Source organism: Ambystoma mexicanum, chromosome 4p (assembly GCF_040938575.1).
Source record: "Ambystoma mexicanum isolate Mex_15411 chromosome 4p, UKY_AmexF1_1, whole genome shotgun sequence".
Lineage (NCBI taxonomy): Eukaryota > Metazoa > Chordata > Amphibia > Caudata > Ambystomatidae > Ambystoma > Ambystoma mexicanum.
The window spans coordinates 246806528-246830420 of NC_090927.1; the positions used below are offsets into that span (position 1 = coordinate 246806528).

Below are 23893 nucleotides of genomic sequence, written 5' to 3' on the forward strand. Positions count from 1 at the left end.
AATACAGAAGGAACTGTGATTCTGTGTCTGTCGGGGAGATTGCACCCTACAAAGTATTCTTGGTTTCTATATCATGAGAAGCACGCAGTTAGACCGTCCATCCGTTATTTAGGTTACCCCATTTTTGGGGGCAAAAAAAAGGACACTATCGTGAGTATCTGGATGGGAAGGTGGGTTCTCAGATAGCGTAATTGAAAAAAATAGATCAAAGGTACACAACCTGCGCTTTTAAAAATGTAAGGCGATACCACATTTCTGATATGGCTTAGTGCTTTTACCCTTCTGGTGTAGAGAGGAGCTTTATAAATATGAATCTCTTACCTTGAAGTCAGTTTTAATATGCCTCCCTAAGTCTGTTTCGCTGAGTGCACTGCGTTATGAACTTGATTTGCACTCTATGGCGAATGTGGTGGAGTGCAACGGTTCTTTTTTTATAGGAAGATAGTCACCATCAGGAAATCCACTTCGTACGCTACCATGGGGAATGGCCGACGGAAGGGAATACCTTAATCAACATATCTGAGTAGATTGAAAACTGAATGCCATGACATCCTAGATAAATTGGGGGTTTCCTGTGAGCTACTCATATTTAACCCACTGAAGGTAAAAAAAACCTTTGGAATTTGCAGACTGGAACAAAACGGTGGCAAGGGTTCTCAAAACCAAGCTCTATTCTGAACTTGCATCCCATTATTAAAAGGTGGGGATTATGGAGCCCTATTTGGTAAAATTTCCGGAGAAACATTGGAGGCAGGAATTCATGTGCTTCAGATTCAATGTGATACAGACAGAAGAAATTATTGACATAAAGGAGAGAAGGATTGGTAACCCCTCTTTGTGTAGATTCTGCTTTTGGCAGACGGTACTGAAAGGCTAAGACACTTATTGATAGATTGTGTTGCTCTGAGACCAGAGCATATAAGTAGTTTTGTAAATGTGTACCAAATACTGACTGTATAGACTTAAATATTTTGTGGTTGGAAATGATGCATGGTCGAAAGATAAATTTACAGATTGCTGTGGTTAGGTTCCTGACTGATACATGTAAACTGACTGAACACAAGGGTGGGAAATGATGATGTCGTCATTATATGTGCTGCTGAAGTCTGGTTCTCTGTACTCATTCATATATTGTCTGTACATGAGGGTGGGGAAATGATGATGTTGTTCTCCTAATGTTGTGCTCCAAAATCAAATGAGGTATTGCCCCCATTCCATCTGTCTGACTAATAGTGGGAACACAGCAAACGTTTATGAATGTATCTATTTTGGGTTTCTTTTAACAAATGTTGTGTTTTCTTTTAATGTGTTTGCATGTTAATTAACTAGAACATTTCTGTTCAGTTCTTAAGATCGTTGACAAAAATGATATAATTGGGGTAATGAATGTATATTTTAACAAATCAAATGTTTTCAACTTTTTTGTAAAGGTCACTGTGTAACCAAATACAAATAAATAAATAGAAAATCTCTAATGTTTTTGGCCTGACAAAAGTCTTTGATGCATATGTGATCTTGTAAGGTTCCTAAAATCCTGCTCGGAAGAACCCATGGACGATTCTACAAGCTTTGGAGCTAACCATGAGGCCTATCTCTCCTACACTCACATCACCCGGGTTTCCAAAGCCATTCCTCTAGGTGTAAAAGGCAGGTTACCCAGCTTTTGATTCCAAAAGAGCTAATTGGGTAGACTGAGGTTGGGCTCTCTGGATACACATCCTTTGGTGGATGCAACACTCAACCCTCTGTGGCAGATGGTGACTAATGAAATAATGGTGGCTGAGGAGCACTGGTCATGGGCGCTGATGTGTGCCTCGAGTGGAGGCATTAGCCATGATCTATCTGCTCTACCTTTAATGTTATTTACAGTTTTCTCAACAGTAGATATGTGCTGCAAAGGTCTACGGTGTTCAACCAACCACTATCACCTCACATTTTGCCCAGGTGTACCCAAGATTAGTCATGAAGCATGATTTGTGTGAATGGAATGACAAACGTCTTGTGGAGTTCTCCTCTTCGAGAACTGACTCAAGGACAAGCATAGTTTTTTTTAGTAGATGACTCGAAATGGTTTACTACAACCACATTGTTTGCATCTCTTGCCTTTCATATTTCTATCTGTCTCTTATTATGCAGTTGTTGAGCAACACGAGATTTGCAAGCAAATAAATAAATGTTTAAGAGGGCTCAATTGACCTGACCTCTATAGATTCACTGACTATATATCCAGGCCATTTCTAAGAACAATTACATCTGTTTGTACACCACCATTAGAATAGCCTGTTTATGGTGTACATTATTAATAGGAAAGTGGAAGGGATTGCATCCCCTATCAAACTGCAACATGTTCTGAGTAGGCTGGAAGCCCATGTGGCCCATATTCAAGGGACACACCTCTCTAAAAGACATGGTGCTATGGTTAAAATACAATGGGTGGGGCAGGTAATTGTCTCAGAAACTGATAGGTGGAAAGGGAGGGTAGCCAGATTGATCCACAAAAAAAGGCAGTTTCAAATTCTAGATATAGTAAGGCCAAGAGGTGTAGATGACTGCTCTAAGCTTGGAACCACTCAGTTTGCAATACTAAAGATCTAGAAGTGACTGCAGTCTCAACAGACTCAGTAGTGATTTTTCTTTCCCAGTCTTTCGCCTATTGCCATTGTTTCAATGTGCTACCAGCAGGAGGACTTCAACACTTAAAAACCCCATTTACATGCAGTGCGGTGCAGAGCTGTGCAGAGGTGACTGCAATCTGGGCAGTCTTTTCCGCGAGCAATGGCGGTGTGCTGGTCTGTATCCATTTGGCCTGTCTGTGTAACGCTTACCTTATCTCTGCAGGAGCGTAAGTTGGCCCGGCTTATATGAATGCTGCTACTTTCGTAATAGAATGGTAAATCCCCCTGCAGTAACAAGAGAAAGGGACAAAAAGTGAATCTACTTTGGGTCAGAACCTTGTACCCCTCGCCACTCTGCTGTGCTTCTTAACTGGCTCTGATTTACCCCTTTTCTAACCTGATGAATTTAGTTAGGAAGCTCTCCATCCTGCTTTCTGGTAGTGGTGCAATGGTTGGCGAGGAAACTGCAATTCTTGGAACAGTGGAAACGGCCTTCCTTACTGAAGAATGTGGAAAAGCCTTGAGTTGGTAAGTATCTTTTGATTCTTGTGCCTTGCTGCAGTAAATTTTTGAGTCTCTGGAGTTGGATTGACCTTATAGTGGCTAATCCTCTGCCTTCTCGTTCTCTCCCTGTTGCAGGATGAAAGAAAGCCTCATGGAAGTAATATAGTGTTTCAGAACACCCGCAACGTCTTGGTAATCAAGGTAAGTCTGTGCGCGTAGTGAGAAAAGCATGCGATATGCCCAAATAACTAATATGGCCTTTGGTGCTTGCTTTTTCTAGGTGGCTGAGCATTTCGAAAAGGTTTGTAAGAGGCTGCGGTATGTTTGATCACGCAGCCAGTTGTTAATGCAGGGTCTCTGACTTTTTGTAATTCTTAGTAATCTGTACATTGTCTTTCAGGTTGTCGGAGTATAGGAGTTCCGGGCCTCAATGGTTGCTGTTAACGGGCTCAGAAGAAAGGAGGTGCGGAACTCAGACGGAACTCCACTGCTGCTAACTGCTGCTGAATGGGTCAGGAATGTTGATTCTGTTGTCTGTAGATTCTCTGGTAACTAGATAAGTCTTGTAACTTGAATTCTCTCTACTTTTCAGGACTGTGGAACGGAGCGCCTGTAAGCATTGTGCCGCTGTCAGCGGAAAAAATGCAAAGCACGTGCAAAGGCGGAGGCGGGGCTTAAATAGTCCTCCACACCCAACTACTGGTTCTCACATGTAAATCAGCCTGCAACTCACAAGGCCGACATCTCAGTGGAACACAAACCCCCTTGTATTTCCTATGGGTCCCACTATGGTTCATGTGCTAATAAACATGAGGAATGCCTAGCACGCTAAGCCAGTAACCATCTAGCTCCCACATGGTTTCTCAAAATAAACTTGCTACCCTGGGGTAATGGTCCCATACCATGGGCTTTTGTGGTGATCATGACAGTCTGCAAGTTGATTGGGTCTCATGGGGGGCAATAAGGAGCAGCGGTAGGTTTAAGCATCTGAAATCTTTACTGTCTGAAAACAATCTGCTAACTCATTTGGCCTGCGTCCCCTTTACACAAGCTCTTCACATTTGGAATTGTTCTACATCGCTCTAAATTGTACTTGCTTTCTTTGCTGTCATTCTGTCTGCGCGGTGCCTGTGGGGACATTACCCTTTGATCTGTGGTAGACTATTACACCTCCTGATCACTCTTGAAGGACTGTGCGCCTGGGATACCTGTCTTATCACAGTGCCTGTTGGGTTTATTGCCCTTTCAGACGTGTTAATTTGAAGAGGTTTAAGTGGCGGTTCATTACAGTGCATCTTAAACTATGTTTCATGCCCGCACTGTGGCTAGTATTTGGCTCAATATTTCTTCATCTTTGTTATAGAGGTACTGGGAATATTACAACACCTTGGTGGTCACTTTAAGAAGCATGGGAGCGGCGGCTGAGACAAATGACTCTGCTCCTTACTTGGGTAAATCTGCACCAGTTAGAGCTTCCACTTCCAAGGCAACTTTGGTAAACACTATGATGGACATGCAGGGGGGAACAAAGGTCCCTCTTCTTACCAGCAACAACACCCTGGCCCCAACCCTTCCTCTGATGCTTTCCAATCCGCTGCCTTGCTGCCTGACACAGGGGCTACACCAGAAGAAGAGGCTGCAATGGAAAGTAGATTGCTCTCTGACTCCTCTAGATTTACAAATATCGCTAACCACGGAACGGAGGATACATTTGTGGTATTTACTAGAAAACTGGATCAAGCGTTAACTAGAATAGAGGAGAACATTCAGGATATGGTCATTGGGGACATTGAACAGGAAGTAGATTTAGTGTCTTACGTGTCAATGGTGGACCCTGTAATCTCCAATGAGTTGAGGAAAGATGTCAGACTCTCTCTAGATTTTACATTGAATCAATGGGCAATTCCTGAGTCCCCTTCCAACGCTCACGACTTAACAGAAATCACGTTCCACCAGCCGGTCTCTCAGATTATTAGAAAATGTGATGCATCTTGTTCCCCTCTGTCGAACATATGTGTTGATGTGGGTGTGGGAGGGGACATTGCTGATTGTGTACCCTTGGATGGTCTTGTTCTGGCTAAGGCCAAAGAGGATCAACCTCATAGGATCTTTACTACTAATTCACCCTCGCAACTGGAGAGTCCTCCCAGGAACAGGTTGTAAACTGTTGTGGATGAGTTGTCGTTCCCAATCTTGACACAGCTCAATCTTGAGCCATACCGTCTGTCTAATATGGACAGACGGTATGGCTCCCTTAACTTTGAATTGCAAGAAGTGAGGCAGCTATTAAAAGAATTAAGCAGGAAAGTAAACTTTTTGGAATGGTTCATTACAGCTACTGCCATTAACCAGAGGCTCCAGGTTAACTAGAAGAGCCTTGCTTAATACCTAAAACATGGGAGGGAAAGGGTAAACTCCTTGGGGTGGGGACTGGTGGGGAAGAGGATTCAGTGCTGAGTGCAAAAGAAGTACTCCTCACATCAGTATCTGTCTGAGGTCTGGATCAAATAATTATGGTGGGCGAGACCCTAATGACTATCCTAAGCAGCAGTCACATTAATTATCACTACCCCATTAAAAGATCAAAAATTAAAGATGGGAAGGGTATAAGTCAAAATAAGTAAAGAAAACTGCAAGATGCCCTCTAAACAGAAAAACAGGGGCTCATAGGCATTTTTAAACTACTTAAGGCTGCAGTTAGATAATGTCACAGTCCCTACTTGCGTAGAAAAATGAATGAAAAAAGTGACTACTAAGAAGGTGTGATGTATAGGGAGCTCAGTGACCAAAGCAATGCAGTGCAAAAGCTCCCAATTATAGCTCACCTCAGGGACAGGGATTAAGTTTGCACCCTAGGAGTCATATTGTTGATCAGGGTCCCTACTTTGATTTAAGTAGCATCTCAGTCTACTCCTGTGAGGATGAAATATTAGAACAATCCTTGCATCCACGGCTCCATGAAGAGCAAGACAAAGCAGACTGTGTGACGGTGATAGATTGTGGAAATACTGCATTATGAGGGATTGAACTCTGAAAGTGCTAAAAAGGAATACATTCAGCCTTCACTTCTTTTCGAATAGTGATACCAGGTAAGTACAGGAAAACCGCAAGAAACAGAAACTTTTCTTAATATTTAGCAAATCTGATGGCAGAAAATAATTGGCTAAAGTAGAAACAGAGATACCGGAAGGTCTACAAAAGGTATATCTCTTATTCTGCTCCATTGAGGATAAGAGGTTGGGCTTACCAAAAAGCACAAAACTAACAGAGGTATTGGGAGGTCTGCAAAAACCCTTATTCCTCTCCATTGAGGAGAAGAGATCAGGCTTAGCAAAAAGTACAAATCTACCTGAGGTAAAACAAATGCAGGTGCACTTTAAAGATGTCAAAAGGAAATCTTACAAGGGGACTCGGGAAACAGATCTGGTAAGTGAAGTAAACAAGATGGATAACTGCATATAATCTGAGTCCTCTTTTTGAAAGTTCAAATAGGGCTCCCTTCAATAGACATTGGGCCTCATTACGGCTCTGTCGGTAGGGGGTTAATAACGCCAGTAGAGCTGCCGGCACCGTTAACCCCCTACTGCCTCATTACGAGGTCTGCTCACGGGACCTGCTAAGGACGTCTGGTCAAACCGGATGTCCTTAGCGGGTCCCGCGAGCGGCCCAGCATGCTAACAACGGGCCTGTCATTAACGGGCCCGTTGTTAGCATGCACCCCATTCCTATTGAGCCCTATGGGGGCTCAATTGGGAATGGGGATGGTCCGGGTCTGGGTTCCCTGAATGGGGAAATACTGGGCCCTCCAAGGTCGGAATGGCCCAGTATTTCCCCATTCAGGGAACCTGGACCCGAGTTTGGGGGTAGCCATGCACTTTTTAAGGTCATGGCTACCCTCAAACTCATAATGAGGCCCATTATATTCACTCACTGCTCTTTTAGATTCTGAGTTTATGATTGGTTAACTCTGGGGATATCAACATTTGGGGAATTTGTATGTGAAGATTGCCTTGATATTGTTAAGGTGTCCATTGCTCACCCATTTTTAAGAATGCAAAATTAGCAGAATACAAAGTTCTTCTCTCAGTGGGATTTGAGGTTTTGGAAGTAGGGATATTTGACAACTTAAGATCTACTGATATAAAGTAGGATGGTAGACAGTGGGTAGAAGAAGCAAAAAGTAACAGGACGGCAGCAAGGAATGAGAGAGAATAGACAGGTTACTGATGAGTGGCCTTTCATTGAAGATTGTCCCTATAAGGGTGCCAATATCAATGCATGGAAAGAGTGACGGACAGTCATTGAGATTGTATCCCGGATCTCTAGAGGATTTGCAAGTATATTTGGAAATCAAGATCTGTTTGCGTCGTATGACATAATTTGTCTACACAAGACCCTCTTGGTGGACACCATGCTTATTGATGGGTTTAAGGTTATTTTCATCAAAGCCTAGCGTGGTATGAGGGGTTGTCCATATGGGGGGAGCTTGACAGCTATTAGACGTAACTAGCGCCTCATAGTGCGTCAGATGAAGTCTAATAGAAGTAAATGCTTGCACCTTTTCTTGACTGCAAAGTGCAGAGATCTAGGGTGACAGACGTGATTATTGGTGGATTTCTACCTTAATACAGAGAATACGTGCATAGAATATTCCTGTCTGGTCTCTCCCTTCTCCTTCTGGGCAAAAGGGAATGTGCATCTGTAATTATTTTCGGAGAATTTAATGCTGAATGCCTGGAAGATTGTGGGTATCAACTCCAATGAAAGCCGTGATAGGGGTTCCTGGTTAGACAGGAGATATCCCCCAAGTTTTATGTGGCACAATAATTCTTGGAGATCAAAGCTGGACTACATTTTCTGTCTGTGGATCTGATCATGGGGCGGACTTGGAAATTAGGCAGACAGACTTAAGTGATCATTGTATTTTGATCTGTGAACAATCTCTTATTAGGCAGGTATTAGTTCATGACTGTGTCCTGAACTTCGAGATTAATCCAAGAAATCATGCTGTGGAATGGACCCAAAAAATCTCACAAGCTTTCAATTGCCAGATAGGCGATTTACTTGAGAACACGAACAGCGGCTTAAGTTTCCTGCATGGTTTTGTGCCTTGTGTACGTTCAGTCATTAGGGAATTATTGTCTGCCCGGTACCTTGTTAAAAGGTCTCAATTATTGGGGCACAATGACGTCTTTGATGCCGAAATTCGAAAGTGAAAAAGTTGCATACCAGAATTAAAGTTCTTCCAAGGATGGCGATAAATTACATGAAAACGATGTTGAGTTGTATCATGAGTAACAGCAACAAAAAGCCAGCTAATAAAACCCAAAGGGATTGATCAATTTCTTCAGATTCAATTTATTGCAGAAGAAACTTGGGAAAAGAATTATACGGAACTGTACGTAAAGGAGGACTTGGAGGGTCGAGAGTCTTTTACTTGTAAAAAGTTGGATAGGGTCTTTACTTGGGACCTGGATGACATAGTTATTTTAATGAAGAACAGTAATAAATCCAATGTTTCGAGCCCCGATGGCCTAACTAATTTAACACTACAATTAGACATCCCATTACGGTCTCACCTTCAGTTCTGATTGTTCGCTAACATACTGTCAAACAGGGAGTTTCCAGGTTGTTGGGTGCAGTCCTAATAGTACTGATATTTAAGGGAGGGGACAGGCTATCTCCATTGCAATATAGGTCCATCTTGCTGCTGGATGTCTAAAACAAACATTTTGCCAAGATACTATTAAAAGAGCTCCAAAGTTGGCCCACACACCAAACTGCCTAAACTTCTGCCAGGCTGGATTTAAGAAGGGTAGAGGAAGTGTGTTGAATAGTTTTACACTGTTCCTATAGGGAGACAAGCAAGTAAAAGAAAAAGGGAGACCAGCTTATCTGGCCTTTCTGGATATAAGCAAAGCCTTTGACCATGTTAATCGAGCAGTACTATGGAAAACATTTCATGATAATTGCTGCCCCCGCATCCTATTCAGTATGTTGGAAGCATTGCACAGGGGAACAAAAATAAAGATCTTGCTGGACTCGGATAGCTCATGTCATGACAGGGGTGTGTCCTTGCACCATTCCTATTTGATTTTTACATACAATACATGACTTGGTGTTGGGAATTGGCAAGGAAAACCCCCTGTTATCGGGTCTCTTGAAGCTGCACTACCTGAACTTTGTGGATGACACGGTCATCTGCGATATTTGTATTAGTATTTTATTTATTTGTAGCGTGCACCAGGCCCGTGGGCATCCGGACGCAAACTTAGAGGACAAAGTTACAAAGTGACATCATATACAGGATATACATGAAGAGCATACATTTACATAGGTACAAAAGTTGTGTATATAAAATATATTATAATAATCATAATTACAGAAAGGAGTGGAATATGCAATCAAGCATGTACTTACAGTGAAAGCATACAAATATACATCATATACATCATATACAGCAGAGTGAAGGCTTGGTCACTCTGAACGTAGTGTCAGGACCAGACAGTAGTGAGTAGGTTGGCAAGTAGTGGAGCATAGTCAGACACGAAGTGTTGCATAGTCAGTCGCTTTGGCAGTTTATCAAGGGACTAATTAAGTGAGGCACAGTTTTAGTAGGAGTAGAAGACTCTGGGTGGCTGCTACAAGCAGAGGCTGAGTCAGATTTGAGCATACAGCCAAGATTTCATTTTCCGTTTGAAGGAGTTGAATGAGGGCTCGGATCTGAAGTTGGACGGAAGAGTGTTCCAAAGCTTAGTAGCCAGAGCAGGGAAACTCACGCCCCCCGCTTTTTGAATTTTAAATCTCGGCAGAGATAGGTTGTGTGTCTGAGCAGTTCTTTGGGGTCGTGAGGAGGTATTTAGGGAGAGGTGGTTGGATAGGTAGGGTGGGGCCTTGTTAGTCAAACATTTATAAGTGAGGGCAAGTGTTTTCAACGATATTCTCTGTTTGACAGGGAGCCAGTGCAGGTTAGTCCTGACCTTGGAGATATGTTGGTTTCTTGGAATATTTAACGATATGACCCCAATAGGCTTCCAGAGAGCTCTAAATTGTATCAGTGCTTTCCTAGGCAAGCTGGATCTCTCTATTACTACCAGCAAGTCAATAATCTTGGTCATGAACATCGAAAGATCCAAATGGAAAAAATTCAGATGGGCTCTGAATGGTCAAGACCTGAAGATCGTTAATCATTATAAATATCTGGAGACTTTCATCTATGCGAGCAGGGGGAGGTGTGCCCTGTGAGGGGACTTGGAAGCAAAATGTATGGCATCGACAATCCAGCTGTCCTGATTTGACTTTAAATTTGACAGATTTCTGGCTCTACCTCTAATTAAACTGTATAGACAAACATTCTGCCAAGGCTGATTTTTGGGGCAGAGAATTATGATGTAGATGTCCCCTGGTCAAAGCTGGAGGCAAAAATGTGGAGGTGGGTACTATGTCCCCCGAATTTAGTACCATTGGTGGGTATTAGTTATGAATTGGAGCAATTGCCAATACAGACATACATTCACTGGGACTCTATGTAACTATTTGCCAACATAGTTTCTCTCCCACCTGCTTCTTTCTATGTGTTCCTTAATGCAATGTTGTGAAAGGGTATGTGTAGTGTTCTTGAAAACTAGGCCCTTACTTGTACCTATCTGCTGATAAGGATTGAGTCTTTGTGTGTGGACCTGTGGACCAATCCCAACAAGGTCAAAGGTCAAACTTGTTTGCATCTATGTATGCATGGGTCAGACCAGGTCAGACCTCTTAGGATATCAATGTTTTAATTACCATTTTAACTGGTTGATAAAAAACTTTAACATCCTCACCCCATATCTAAGAAACACCAATTGAGAGACTTCTAATTTAAAGTACTGAAGTTGATCTTTCTCCCTACAATTGAGGTGTTGGGTATTAGGAAAAAATATTCAGACGGGCATGAGTGTATGCTGTTACCAGGAAGACAAATCTCTAATACATCTTTGTAAAAACTGCCTTTGAACATGCTTCCGAAGGAAAACATTTCAACTATTGGCAGTGCCTTGGGTGAGGATTTGTGGATTAGGATTTTAAACACAAATTACATTTCTGAAAGTGGTTTTAGATACTTAAACCGTATGAGACTTCCCAGAATGTTTAAAATGTTTTTAGAGGTTTTTCTTTCTTTATATGTATACTGATAAATGAAATGTTTTGTAATATATTCTTTGATATCTTGCAGGATGCAAAATGTATAAAGTGTGGAAAGTTCAGTTTATGAACTATAACGCAAAGTAAATAAATACATAAATGCATAAATAAATAAAATGAGCATCTATCGTCCACATCAAACAGAACCAGGATTTGGGGGAATCCTATGTGAAACGGTCCAACACTTAAACTCTTGATCTTCGATCATCAGGGGTGACTGTAATCTTCCTCTAGATCCTGTGCTTGACAGGAAAACACCATGTATATTCCACCTTTTAAAGTTGCACAAGGCCTCCAAATTATTTGTCCAATGCAATGAGGTGGTTGACGTGAGGAGAATTTGTAAACCGGACACATTGGAGTTTACCTTTTATTTCTTGGTGCATGCATAATTCTCCAGGATAGACTACATGTTCATGACCAAGCGGCAGATGGCACAGGTACACAGAGCTGAAATTTACCCCCTCTAATTTCTAATCAAGCCCTTGTTGTGGCATCCGAGATTGGGTCGTTCTATCAACCATAAGTGATAAATGACACCTCAGTAAAGACCTGCTGAGGGCCTCTAGCTTCCCATCCTCCATCGAGAGATTCATAAAGCATTATTTTCTTTGAATACCTCTGGAAATATTTCCCTGGAAGTGAAATCTCATGCACATAAAGCAGCCCGATCGGCACAAATTATAGGGCATGTGGATAGACAGAACAAGATGGTAAATTTAAAAGCAGTTAAAAGACTCAAAGCTATTAAGAACATGGAATCACAATATATACACCTACCTTCTGCAGAGAAGCAAAAGGCCCTTATACATGTACAATAGACAGTGTTTGAAAAAGGTCGAAATACAATTCCACATTTCGCAATTCCATAATTTTTTTTGTGAGACTAACAGCCAGGAACAAGAAAAATAAAGCTGTGACCTTAAATGTAAATAGCAAGGTTGAGGTGGATGAGACTGTTGCCCAAAGCTACTACAAGACACCATACACCACCGAATTAGAGCACTCTAGAAGTCAAACATTCCTCAACCAGCGTCACATAATATTCCCCAAACTCAGTTTTTTAAATTAGGGTGGAATATAACCCTTGCCGAGATAAAAATGGAAATCATTAAATTGAAACTTGGGAAAGTTACAGAAATTTTGCACCGGTGCAAGTGCAAAGTTTGCACGGTATTAGCACTAGTGCAAAGTTTTCCCTATTTTTAAAAACACTGGGACACATTAAAAAACAGGAAATCCTGTTTCGCAGTACAGTTCCAATAAAGTTCTTTTTTTTCCAGCTTGAACTCCACCAACAGTTCACAATACTCACAATACTCAACACATGTTCATCTTTCCACTTGTGATAAAGAGTTCAATAAAACTTAGTCTCATAAAACCATAATATCTCCACAGTTCTTTAGGATCAACAAAAATGTCTTTGTCAGGATCATTCTGTCATTCAACAGAACATTCTGTCAGGATCATTCAACAGTTCACACAATACCACACTTCCACTTCTTCTTCACACCACGCTACAGTACTATTACTTCCACCTGGTCCACTCACCTGTCAGGTCAACCACTACAAGGTTATTTGTCATGGTGTACTCTCCTGCCGGGACTAATGAAACTACTAACTACTACAAGTACTTTTGTGGTAAAGGTTAGCTTCAAATAATTTAGCAGTGTCTTTTGCTTTTCCACAACATCAAGTTTGACTACTTCTTTTGGGATAACAAGAAACACATTTGCGCTGTTTGTTACACACTTGTTATTTCCATATGCAATGCCGGTTATGCTCTACTCCTGAATATCTTCTCTCAGAAGGGTCGCTTTCCTTCTACTCTTGTTTACCCCACTGCTGTTCATGGTTTAATCTCACTCTTGAACTTCTTTGGCTTTGGCAATGTGGGTTTAGGCTAGTTTCTCTTACAGATTATTTTACACACTGATAATCGGATGTACAAACACTTGCATCCTTAATTGCCCTCTCTTGCCTTTGGCAATATTTGTTCTTTTTAACTTGCCTTGATATTACTCTCTTTTGGCTTTGTCAATAGTTGTTTGTATTGGTTACTAATAATATTGCCCTCTCTTGTGGCTGGCAATTATTCTGACCCACATAAATACAATCACACCTTTCTGGTCTGCTTGTCAAGAGCTTATTCTGCCACTTTCTCCTCTTTGATTCAGCTTGGTTTTCAAAAGGATTATTATTTTGCTGTACATCAGTTTGGTATTCAAAATATTGTTTGTTTTGCCACTTCACTTTCTGTATATCAGTTTTGTATTTAATGTACCCAGACTTGGCCAGTAGGCGATCATGGAGCACTCCGGTGTCACAATATGCTAGTGAATTCGCCGGGTCTAGCGTGCGCATGCGCTTGCGCCACTACCTCTAGGTCTTCTGCTTCTGCTGCTTTGCTTGGCCCGGAAAACTGCTTCTCTCTGTTTTCTGTGGTCTTGGTCGGTTGGAAAAGGAGTGTTCCGCGCTCAAAATGCTCTCTGGTGTTCGCCCTCCACTGGAGCCTAACTTAATATGGGGGAAGCTTTTAAACATCCTGCTTCCTGCAATGCAACCTCTGCAGCTACAGTCTTCAGGGGGAAGCCGTCAAACACAATGCTTCCCGCTGCGCTACCTCTGCAATCAAGGTCTCTGACAGAGGAGACCCTCTCAGAAACGGCATCCGTTTCGGCACATGATTGTGGTCCCGCCATCTGTGCTCTCCTCTAGCCTCTGCTTCCACTGCAACATGGAGGTACAACAATCACAACATCTCCTGCTACTGTTCTCTATGGCCTGTACCTGAGGGGGCCTTTTATGCCTCCAAGTCTCCCACAGGTGTGGGTCATGAAAATTATCAGGCTGCAGCCCTCTTCTTCATCCGAGCTGGGATTGTGTGACTTGACCCCAGTGTTCAAATTCTCTCTTCTAATTGACATAATATTACCAATTTCATTTCTGTGCTTAATGATAATCACTAAAGGAGTATTATAAGGATTCAATGAAAGGATTTGTATTACAGGGGAATTAGGGTTTTCAGAATCTAATTTGCTAATATTTAAAGATGTATTTTTATTTTATTTCATTTGTGCATTTGTAAGGCGCTTGCACTTCAAGTACATTTTGTTTCAAAGCACCCACAGGGAAACAGTGAGGGAACATGGGAATGAAAGGCAAATATAACAATGAAAAAGAGAGGCGGTTCTCCTAGGCCTTGTGAGCATTCAGAGCATGCAAGTGCAGAGAGAGGGATGGGGGGTAAGTGCATCTTTAATGTTCCCCTGGGGGCTATAGGTGCTTTCACCTCTATGAAGGTCTTTGGCCCTGCAAGGGGGTTCTTACTCCCAATACATGACTAGTTATGATTGTTTTCACCAACATTAAGATAGTTAGCTTTGGAAAATAAAAGCTCTCTCTGACAGCAAGCCGTTACATATTCCAGTATCACCAATATTTCCATCTTTGAGGAAGACAAATACAGCGTCTCGCCCAACTGAGTCCTTCTGTTCCCCAGGGCCCCATCTCCTCCCAGGTGATCTCCTGGGCATATACCACGCCCAGGGACAGGATCAGGAACGGCTGCCTTCCCCTGGGCACCGGTACCTAGGGTTTTTGTGAGAGGAGGAACTCTTTACTGATCCCTATATATAAAAAGGGGTCCCATGATTATCCAGCAAATTATCATCCGAAGGCAATGACAGATACTTGTTCAAAACGATTTTCTTTATTACTCCTGCAATTAATGAATGAATGGATAAGGACAAAATCTGGATTTTGAAAAAGGCTTTCTCACTCTTTCCAATCTGTTGACGCTTTTTCATCTGCTACGCACCACATTGACTAATAAATCTAAGTCACATATAAACTTTATTTAGGTGATCTCGGTGTCAGATATCCTTAAGCACGGCTCCTTGTTGACCCGTCGTGAAGAAAATATTTCTTCCTATCAATGTGTCTCTCAGGGGTACAAAAGGACAGACTGAGAGACTAATTGATCGGAAGATGATGATGTAGAGTCGTTGGCATCGGGAGAGTTGTGCGAACCTCAAGCTTCACGACAGATGGGACATCCAGTTACCTTCCAACAACTGCAGAATATTACAACTGATTAACAACCAAATATGCCCTCTCTTGGTTAAGGATAACAATTATCAATCAGACTAACCTGCATGATACGGGTTTGAACCAGAAGTGTTTCATACAAGAATATCCTCTAGACTGTTGGATTCTGGCGACCATAAGAAAGAGAAAATGCAATAAGTACCAGATAGCAAGATACAGAGAATGGTAAGGAAGGTAAGGTTTCTTACCCTGGTTCTCTAGAGGTTGTCGCTTCTGATGAATCCCCTTCCAGTCTTCCGCTGCAAACCGTGTGAAGTCTCTCCGCCACCGGTCCAGACGGCACAAAGAAGCCCAAGGTGCAGAGGCAGTCTTTAGTCCAGCACCCAGCCTATTCCCGCCGGCACGAGGACGCCTAAGGGGTGCTCAGGAAGTCTCTAGTCCAGCACCAAGCCTATTCCCGCCGGCACGAGGACGCTTAAGACCACCCAGGGAGGAAGGACAGGATAACAGAGGAAAGGGAAGAGGAAGGAACAATAGGAAAAAGGCAAGAGGTCTCCCAACCTCCCAGATCCAAACTCTACTCAACCAAAATCACTAGGCAAGAATATCCAAAAAACAATCCGAGGCCAATATTCCAAGACAAAGTAAGGGCAATCCAAGAGCGTATCCAAAGACGTAATCCAAGGTCAAAAAACACCAAAATCCAAGCAAGAGGTAAGCCACTGTCAAGAAGCGATCAGAAGCAGCGAGTAAATGGCGCCGGATAGTTAAGTACCCAAACTACCGGCAACAAGACGGTCACGTGACCCAGTACGTGCACTATCAGGTGGGAGACGACGCACCCACTGACGTAACCTCCAAGGCATCTTCCACACAAAGCGTCGGAAACGCAGTTTCCGACGAACACGTCTGCACCGACCAACGCGTGGAGAACCCAACTCCGCCCCCTGTCCGTCATTCGATAGCGAGAAGCGCTTCCGTCTACGAGAGGACAGAGTAACTGGGGGGGTACCACAAGACCTGAAGCGTTTTCTGACACTCGGCGAGGAGTTAATCAAATGTATCAACTCCTCTTTCCCCCGTGCAGGGCAGCAACAGGTGGCCTGGTTGTCTTACGCGGGTGATGCGGTTATCCTCGAGCGTTTTGAAATTACAAAGATAGTCAGCGAAAAATTTTTGACTCTTAAGCAGGGTAAGACTACAAGTATGGTCATTTAACCTTCTAAAAAGAAAAATGCGGGGTATGTTTGGAAGACTAACAGTACACCATAGTGTATAATAGCTAAGTATATTTTGTTTTATCTATTTCAACCCTGGTCATTTGGGGAAAGTGGTCAGTAATACAACTGAGAACAAGTTTAAGGCAGTGAAGCATTTTATTAGCTCCAAATGTGGTTTATTTGGGTAAGGTTTGGCATTAATGTACAAGAACATGATGTTGTGCCTAGTGTTTTGTACGGTCTGGAGGTTTTCATTGTTCAAGAGACAGCTGCTTAAATGTTTTAGAAGCAAAGTTCTGGGGATAAGTTTGCCTAATTCTGTTCCAGCTGAACCCATCTGCAGCAAATTCGGGTTGGCATCCCTGCCTACTCTGAAAAAGATTTGTGCCTCCATATTTTATTTGATAATGTTTAATTAAGAGAACAATATGAAGTCATTGTTCTCTAATTTTGCTAAATATCTTGCACTAGCCGCCCCTCTGGGAGTTTTTAAAACATGGGTTAGTGAAATTGGTACATTTTTTAATGAAATAGGGTTCAAATTTCTGTCACTGTCCTGTGAATTAGGGTGTAGCCTGTAAAGAAATTAAAATCAAAGCGGCTATCTGGGATAGGAATATGTCTTACTTGGCTAAGAAACGTACATTTGCCCTTTAAGCTAATCAGAGCTTTCCATGTAAAGCTCCTTTTGGCTACATAAGGAAAGTCCATACTGCTAAAGTTAGATGCTTTATCATGCTGATGCGATTAGAACCATGACGCACCCTTTCGAGGATAGGTGCTTGGTCTCAAATACCATTTTCTGAGAGAATATGTTGTTTATGTCAGAGAGAAGTTGAGACACCTTGCCACCTCTTGACAAGTTGTAGCATCCGATAATACATCTTTGAAAGGGGGCGTCAGAAATGTTTTGATGATTTAAGAAACCTTCAGATCAAAATTGGTCAAATATTTATTCAGGGGAGAATATGGTTATGAATTTTGTTATATATTATATGTGGCCAAGGATAGCAAAAATGATTGAAAAATTATTTTTGTGTCATTATTACAATGAATGATGTAAGACGGGATGACATTTTTATGGTTTTACATGTTATTAAGATTTGTAATTGTATTAAGTAGGATTTGTATTGCTTCATGTGTATCTATATGTTTTTATTTAATGCTTTGTATTTTACAGTGATAGGAGGTTATATTTAAGCAGTAACACTTTAATACAAATGTTTAAACAAAGAATAATGACACAATAAAAGTAACTGGCAAACTGATATTTTGGGCCACATTGGTTAACGCTGGGCTATTATATGAAAATCATGTTTTGGTATATGAGTGGATGGTGCCATTGCAACTATTTTTGGTTTCTCCCTCTCTCTCTTCTGTTAATAACAAGTTCAGAATTTCCCGCTCCTCTGTCTCAGTATGTACAAAACCCTATCCTTGGTTACTCAGACTCAGCCAAATGTCAGTATGGAACTCTCATGGAAGCAACACTGTGAGCCAACCAGCCCAATGGCCCTATAGCCATTTGGAAGAAGATAAGACATACATTGGTAGCAGTGCCAGCCACTCAGACCCTGTTTGTGATCTACAACAGTGCTCCAGAATGTTTAAATCCAAGCAGGACCTGCATGCATCCTTCTGTTGGTCATGCCAAAAAAGCTACAGGTTCACTTAACCCAACTCATGTTATTTGACTGCAAATATGCATATGATTTTTGGGAGTTCATTTGGCCAACAATGTTGTGCATATGCGGAGCAACTAGCCCATTGCCGCTCTATCCTCTCATTTAGGGGTTCCAATCATCTATTTCGAGGAAACTATAGTCCACAGTATCTTTTTGATGGGTTGATGGCCATGAAATCTAAGGCAATAACGTCCAACTGGAAGAATTTGAGCTACGTTTCAAATATGGGGTGGTGGAAACGTGTTGATTATATTCATCAAATGTAAAGCTTCCTATCTGGGAAAACGCTCTTGCCGCCTATTGATCCCGGGCTCATAGACATTGTTGGAGAACTCTTTGAATAGCTCGATTGCCCGTGCGTTCTAAAAATATATTTGTATGCAGATGCTTCAAGGGATAGGAGGGCTACCTTGCGGGGCAATCACAGTATTTCATTGTAACAAACTTGCATTGGTTCTTGATTCACTGTCACTGGTAACCAAAGATGTTTGTACAGGGGACAGTACATTTATGGGTTGACTAATGCTTTGGGTGCAACCGTTTGCTTAAGACACCATTGGATGACTATATACAGCATTGGATTATGCTCTATCTGTCCTCTAGAATAGAGTGGCTGTAATATTTCCTACTTGGCTGCTTTTTCCTTTTCGATATCTGTTCATTGTCTCACTCTTGCCTTTGCTCTCTTCCTCTCTATTCTTGCTCTATCTATGGTTTGTCTATTTTATTGAATGGACACTCATATGTTCTAGTTCCACTGAGGTTTTAGTAGCTGATTGCATTTGAATTTGATGCAGTAACCATGTTTGTTTTGTCTCATTTGTTGAAGCATGAGGACTGAATGACACTGTTAGTGATTTCAGATAGAATTGTACAGCAGTTACTTGTTAACCTTTGATATCTTCCAATAAAATATGATAGCACAAATAGTGGGAATGTAAATGCATATGACAAAAAGATGGGGATAGATGTAAAATGGTTTTATGGACTTAAGTTAGGTGTGCATCATGGACGCGTGGAAAATGATGATGTGTGCGAAGACAGTTCTGCAATTGAGGAGCTAAAGAGGTTAGACAAGTCATGGAAGTGGCTATTTAGTGTGGTAGTGGAGTTGGTATCAATTCAGAATGGTTGAATGCTAGAAAGCAGAGCCACGGCATTCAGAAATAGGATGCTAACAGCAGAGGAGTGGCCTATGTAACAGCTTAAAATAATGTCAAGAATTTGTCTTGAGTAAAGTCTACGAACTGCAGGGGTAAAAGTGGTATCAAGGCAGAATTACATTCAAAGTATACTGCAGATATTTTATGTCATTACTGGAATTTATTTGTGTTGCAGAAAATTTTATTTTGAACCATGAAGACCAACCTTCTACCCACGTATGCTTTTTGTTGAAAAATTAACTTTACATTTGAGAATATTTGAAATTAAGTATCTTTTTCAAAAAGCATTTGACAAATAAAAACAATATTTTCTATTTTAGCATCAGGTTGTGGTGAGAATATATACTCGTCAAGTCATCCCTCCAATTGGTCTACGGCTATTATGTCCTGGTATAATGAAGTACGCATCTTCACCTACAATAAATTAGAAGGGCCTTGGTACACTGTTGGTCATTACACTCAGGTATGTAAACATGTTTTTTGACTGCAATTAATGTGAAGTAATTGCTTCGGTGTGGAGGCTTCGGCAGATCTGATTTAAGTTGACAACAGAAAAGAACATACATGTAATTGTCTCAAACATGAACTGTACCTATTTTTGTAACATGACATAATCTTTAGTTTGAATGAATCTTGTTTCAAACTAAAGTAAAAAACTTCATTCAGTTGCTTTGCAGTTCGAACTCTAGCTAAAGGAAATGTCACCAGTCTTGTATTCCAGAAAGGAAAAGGAATTTAAAGTAAGTTATTTCATGACTGAGTATGTTGGAATCTATACCTTGTTACTAGGTACTTCCTACAGATTCACAAATAAAGTTTGCCTGTGGATAATAATGGGCCTAACCACAAGTTGTCCAGTTAGCAAGATAAGTCAATTGTAGAGACTAATCCATGTGTTACTCAATTAGGATAAATGAACAAATCTGAAGATATGATTGTTTATGTACTAGACGAGGTTGCTATCATATTAGGTCCAGGGACAATTCTGATAGAGTAAGTGCATAGAAGAAAGTAAGGGGAGGAGATAGGAAAAGGGAGAAGGGAAAGGAGGAGAGAAAAGAGAGTAATCAGTCAAAAAGAGTGGAGAAGCAAGAGTGGAGAGCGAATACAATTGCAGAAGTCATTAGTAACACATAATGTTGCAAGCCAGGATAAAAGATCAAGATGGGAACAGCATGATTCAGGGCCACCATGAGTACAAGATGCAAAGGAAGTCCAGCATGAGAGTTGAGAAAGAGTGACGCACCGTGAATGAATGAAGTCCATAAAAGTCAAATCCAGCATTGGCCACAAGACAGTGATGGTGAAGGAAGGCACCAGGTGGGCGGGGCTTGCTAAGTGGTGAAAAAGAGCAGCAGGAAGGAAGGTACCAGGTGGGCGGGACTTAGGCCAGGTGACCTAGATCCACTTGCACCTGCTCCCCATCTGCAAAGGAAAAGAAGCCGGAGGGCTCCTTAAGTAGGGAAACAGAGCAGCATGCAGGAAGGCACCAGGTGGGCGTGGCTTGCTAAGTGGTGAAAAAGAGCAGGAGGCAGGAAGGCACCAGGTGGGCAGGGCTTGCTAAGTGGTGAAAAAGAGCGGCAAGCAGTATCTGAATTGTCGTCAGGCCTAGTATGATAGTCGCTTGTTTTGTTCCTCCCCTCCCTTTCTGCACCCCTCTCCCTCGCCTTTTGTTTTTCTCCGGCCCTACCAGAAATGTCGTCAGCCCTAGTACAGTAGTCGCGTGTCTGTTTACATTTCCTTCCCACTCTCCCCCTCCCTTCCTAATCTATGTCTTAGCTCTTGCACTATCTGAAATGTCGTCAGGCCGAGTACGATAGTCAATTTCACATCTTTACTGTTCATGGCCTGTAAGAATGTGGTTGTATTTTCCCTTGTTCCCTCCCTTGCCTTGAAGCGCTTTGAAACACATTGTGTATAGGCGCTATAAAAATAAACGATAATATCACATCATATCATATCATAGGACAAATTAACCAATCTACTAATGAAATATGTATGTGTATTTGTTAGAACTTTGAGAAAATGTATTTTAATATAAGATGATAAATTGGCCAACAATTATGTGTATCTGCAGAGCAAATAACCCATTGTCGCTCTAGCCTCTCATTTGTAGGGGTTCCAATCATCTATTTCGAGGAAACTACAGTCAACAGTATCTTTTTGATGCGTTGATGTCCGTGACATTTAAGGCAATAACGTCCAACTGGAAGAATTTGAGCTACGTTTCAAATGTGGGGTGGCGGAAACTTGTTGATTATATTCAGCAAATGAAAAGCTTCCTATCTGGGAAAACGTTTTTGCTGCCTATTGATCCAGGGCCCATAGACATTGTTGAACAACTCTTTGAATAGCTCGACTGGCTGTGCGTTCTAAAAATATATTTGTTTGCAGATACATCAAGGCATAGGAGGCTACCATGCGGTGCAAACACAGTATTTTATGGTAACAAACCTAGATTGGTTCTTGATTCGCTGTCACTGGCAACCAAAGACGTTTGTACAGAGGACAGTACATTTATGGATTGACTAATGCTTTGGGTGCAACCGTTTGCTTAAGACACCATTGGATGACTATATACAGCATTGGATTATGCTCTATCTGTCCTCTAGAATAGAGTGGCTGTAATATTTGCTTCTTGGCTGCTTTTTCCGGTTCAGTATCTGTTCATTGTCTCGCTCTTTCTGTTGCCTATCCCTTTGCACTCTTCCTCTCCTCTCTCTTCTTGCTCTATCTATGGTTTGTCTATTTTATCTTAAAAAAACAATATTTTCTATTTAAGCATCATGTTGCTGTGAGAATATATACTCGACAAGTCATCCCTCCAATTGATCTATGGCTATTATGTTGATAAATTGATGTGGATTGGAAAAATCCATTAATTAAATGTGTTTATGTACCCGAGTTTGACCCCATGCACGGCTAAAATAGCTGTTGCTGAATTCGGCAATTCCTTACTAGCTTTAGGCCACCCCCTTTCAGGTCAGGACACACCTTGCACAGATGATGGCCTGTGATAACACATCTTTGAAAGGACAGTCTCTAAAATAAAATAAATACTGCAGACTTGCTATTACCACGATTGGTTTTTTTTGCCCTTACGCAGTTACCAAAAAGCTCTTGCAGAGATCAATACCTACTAAGAGGCTGCAGATAATGCAATGCAAAGGAAATATTGAAGACGTGTTGGACTGATCATTTTACCCCGAGTCCATTCCCTTCAATGTTAGCATGCTTCTCTTTCCCCTCCTGCAGCCACAGCACCTCGTTAGGACAAGGGATAGTTCTTGGGGCCCTTTGAGGAATCCACACTCCACCTTTTATGTTTCCCTCTACTAAAGTCATTACCCCACCCCACTTAAAACAAAATACTTCTGAAACCTAGGTTAAGACCTGCCACAAAACCAGGTGAGCATAGGCGGTGAATTAATTTGTGGCAAATCACTGTGTGGTCTATGTTAGATGGGTTTGAAGCTTATTGGAGATAGTGGGTTATCCCTGAGAAATGACCAAGGATTCTGGCCTCATCCCATGTAGCCTGCTGAATGCCTGACACACATACTTTGCCTGAAGGAAATGATGGCAGGATGCCTACTGAGTACAGCAATTGAGTAAGTTAGAGTGTGATTGTTGTGATGACTCTCATGTTGCCAGCCAGCATACTATGGAAGGTGGAATGAGAATGGGTTGTTTTCAAATCTCAGGCAGCACTGGCAAAGAGAGAGAGAGAGAGAGAGAGAGAGAGAGAGAGAGAGAGAGAGAGAGAGAGAGAGAGAGAGAGAGAGAAACAGAGAGAGAGAGAGAGAGAGAGAGAGAGAGAGAGAGAGAGAGAGAGAGAGAGAGAGAGAGAGAGAGAGAGAGAGAGAGAGAGAGAGAGAGAGAAAGAGAGAGAGAGAGAGAGAGAGAGAGAGAGAGAGAGAGAGAGAGAGAGAGAGAGAGAGAGAGAGAGAGATTGTTTGATAGTGTTCAAGTGAGAAAGTTTTGATGGAACCTATCTACAAAGTCTACAGAGACCGACTGTTTGAAGTGGGGAGGACGCCGGGATGTATTTTATTGCTGCAGCATTTTATTGTCATGCTTTGATACGACTCCTAATAATTTTGTATGCATTCCATGCCTTTTTCTTGTTTTGCAAAGTGACAGTATAATTTGATATATGAAACTTCAAGATTGTGTGTGCCCCTAACCGGCCAACCATTCAAGAACTCCACTGACTGCTCCCCCACTAACATCAGCAAATTCTCTGTTCCACCCAATATTATGCTGAACACAACAGTAAAGCTATCTTGCATTTCCCCTGTTTCTACACTAACCAAATGCCCGTCACACTTTCAGATCCACCAAAGCACCAAGAGACCCTGCAAATAGCAGCAGTTTATTATTATTATTATTATTATTATTATTATTAGTAGTATTATTATTATAATATTTATTGAGAGCAGACCTAGCTTCAGGAAGCAACGAGAACCAAGGGA

General features: G+C 41.7%; 1 protein-coding gene across 1 annotated transcript in view; it reads left to right on the top strand.

Annotated features, from left to right (window-relative positions):
- The window catches only part of LOC138452576 (cysteine-rich secretory protein 3-like), an 876534-nt gene that overhangs the window by 422366 nt on the left and 430275 nt on the right, over nt 1-23893 (top strand). Inside the window, exon 5 of the mRNA XM_069605005.1 lies at nt 19739-19881. Within this exon, the coding sequence (XP_069461106.1) occupies nt 19739-19881 (143 nt within the window). The remainder of the gene's footprint in view (nt 1-19738; nt 19882-23893) is intronic.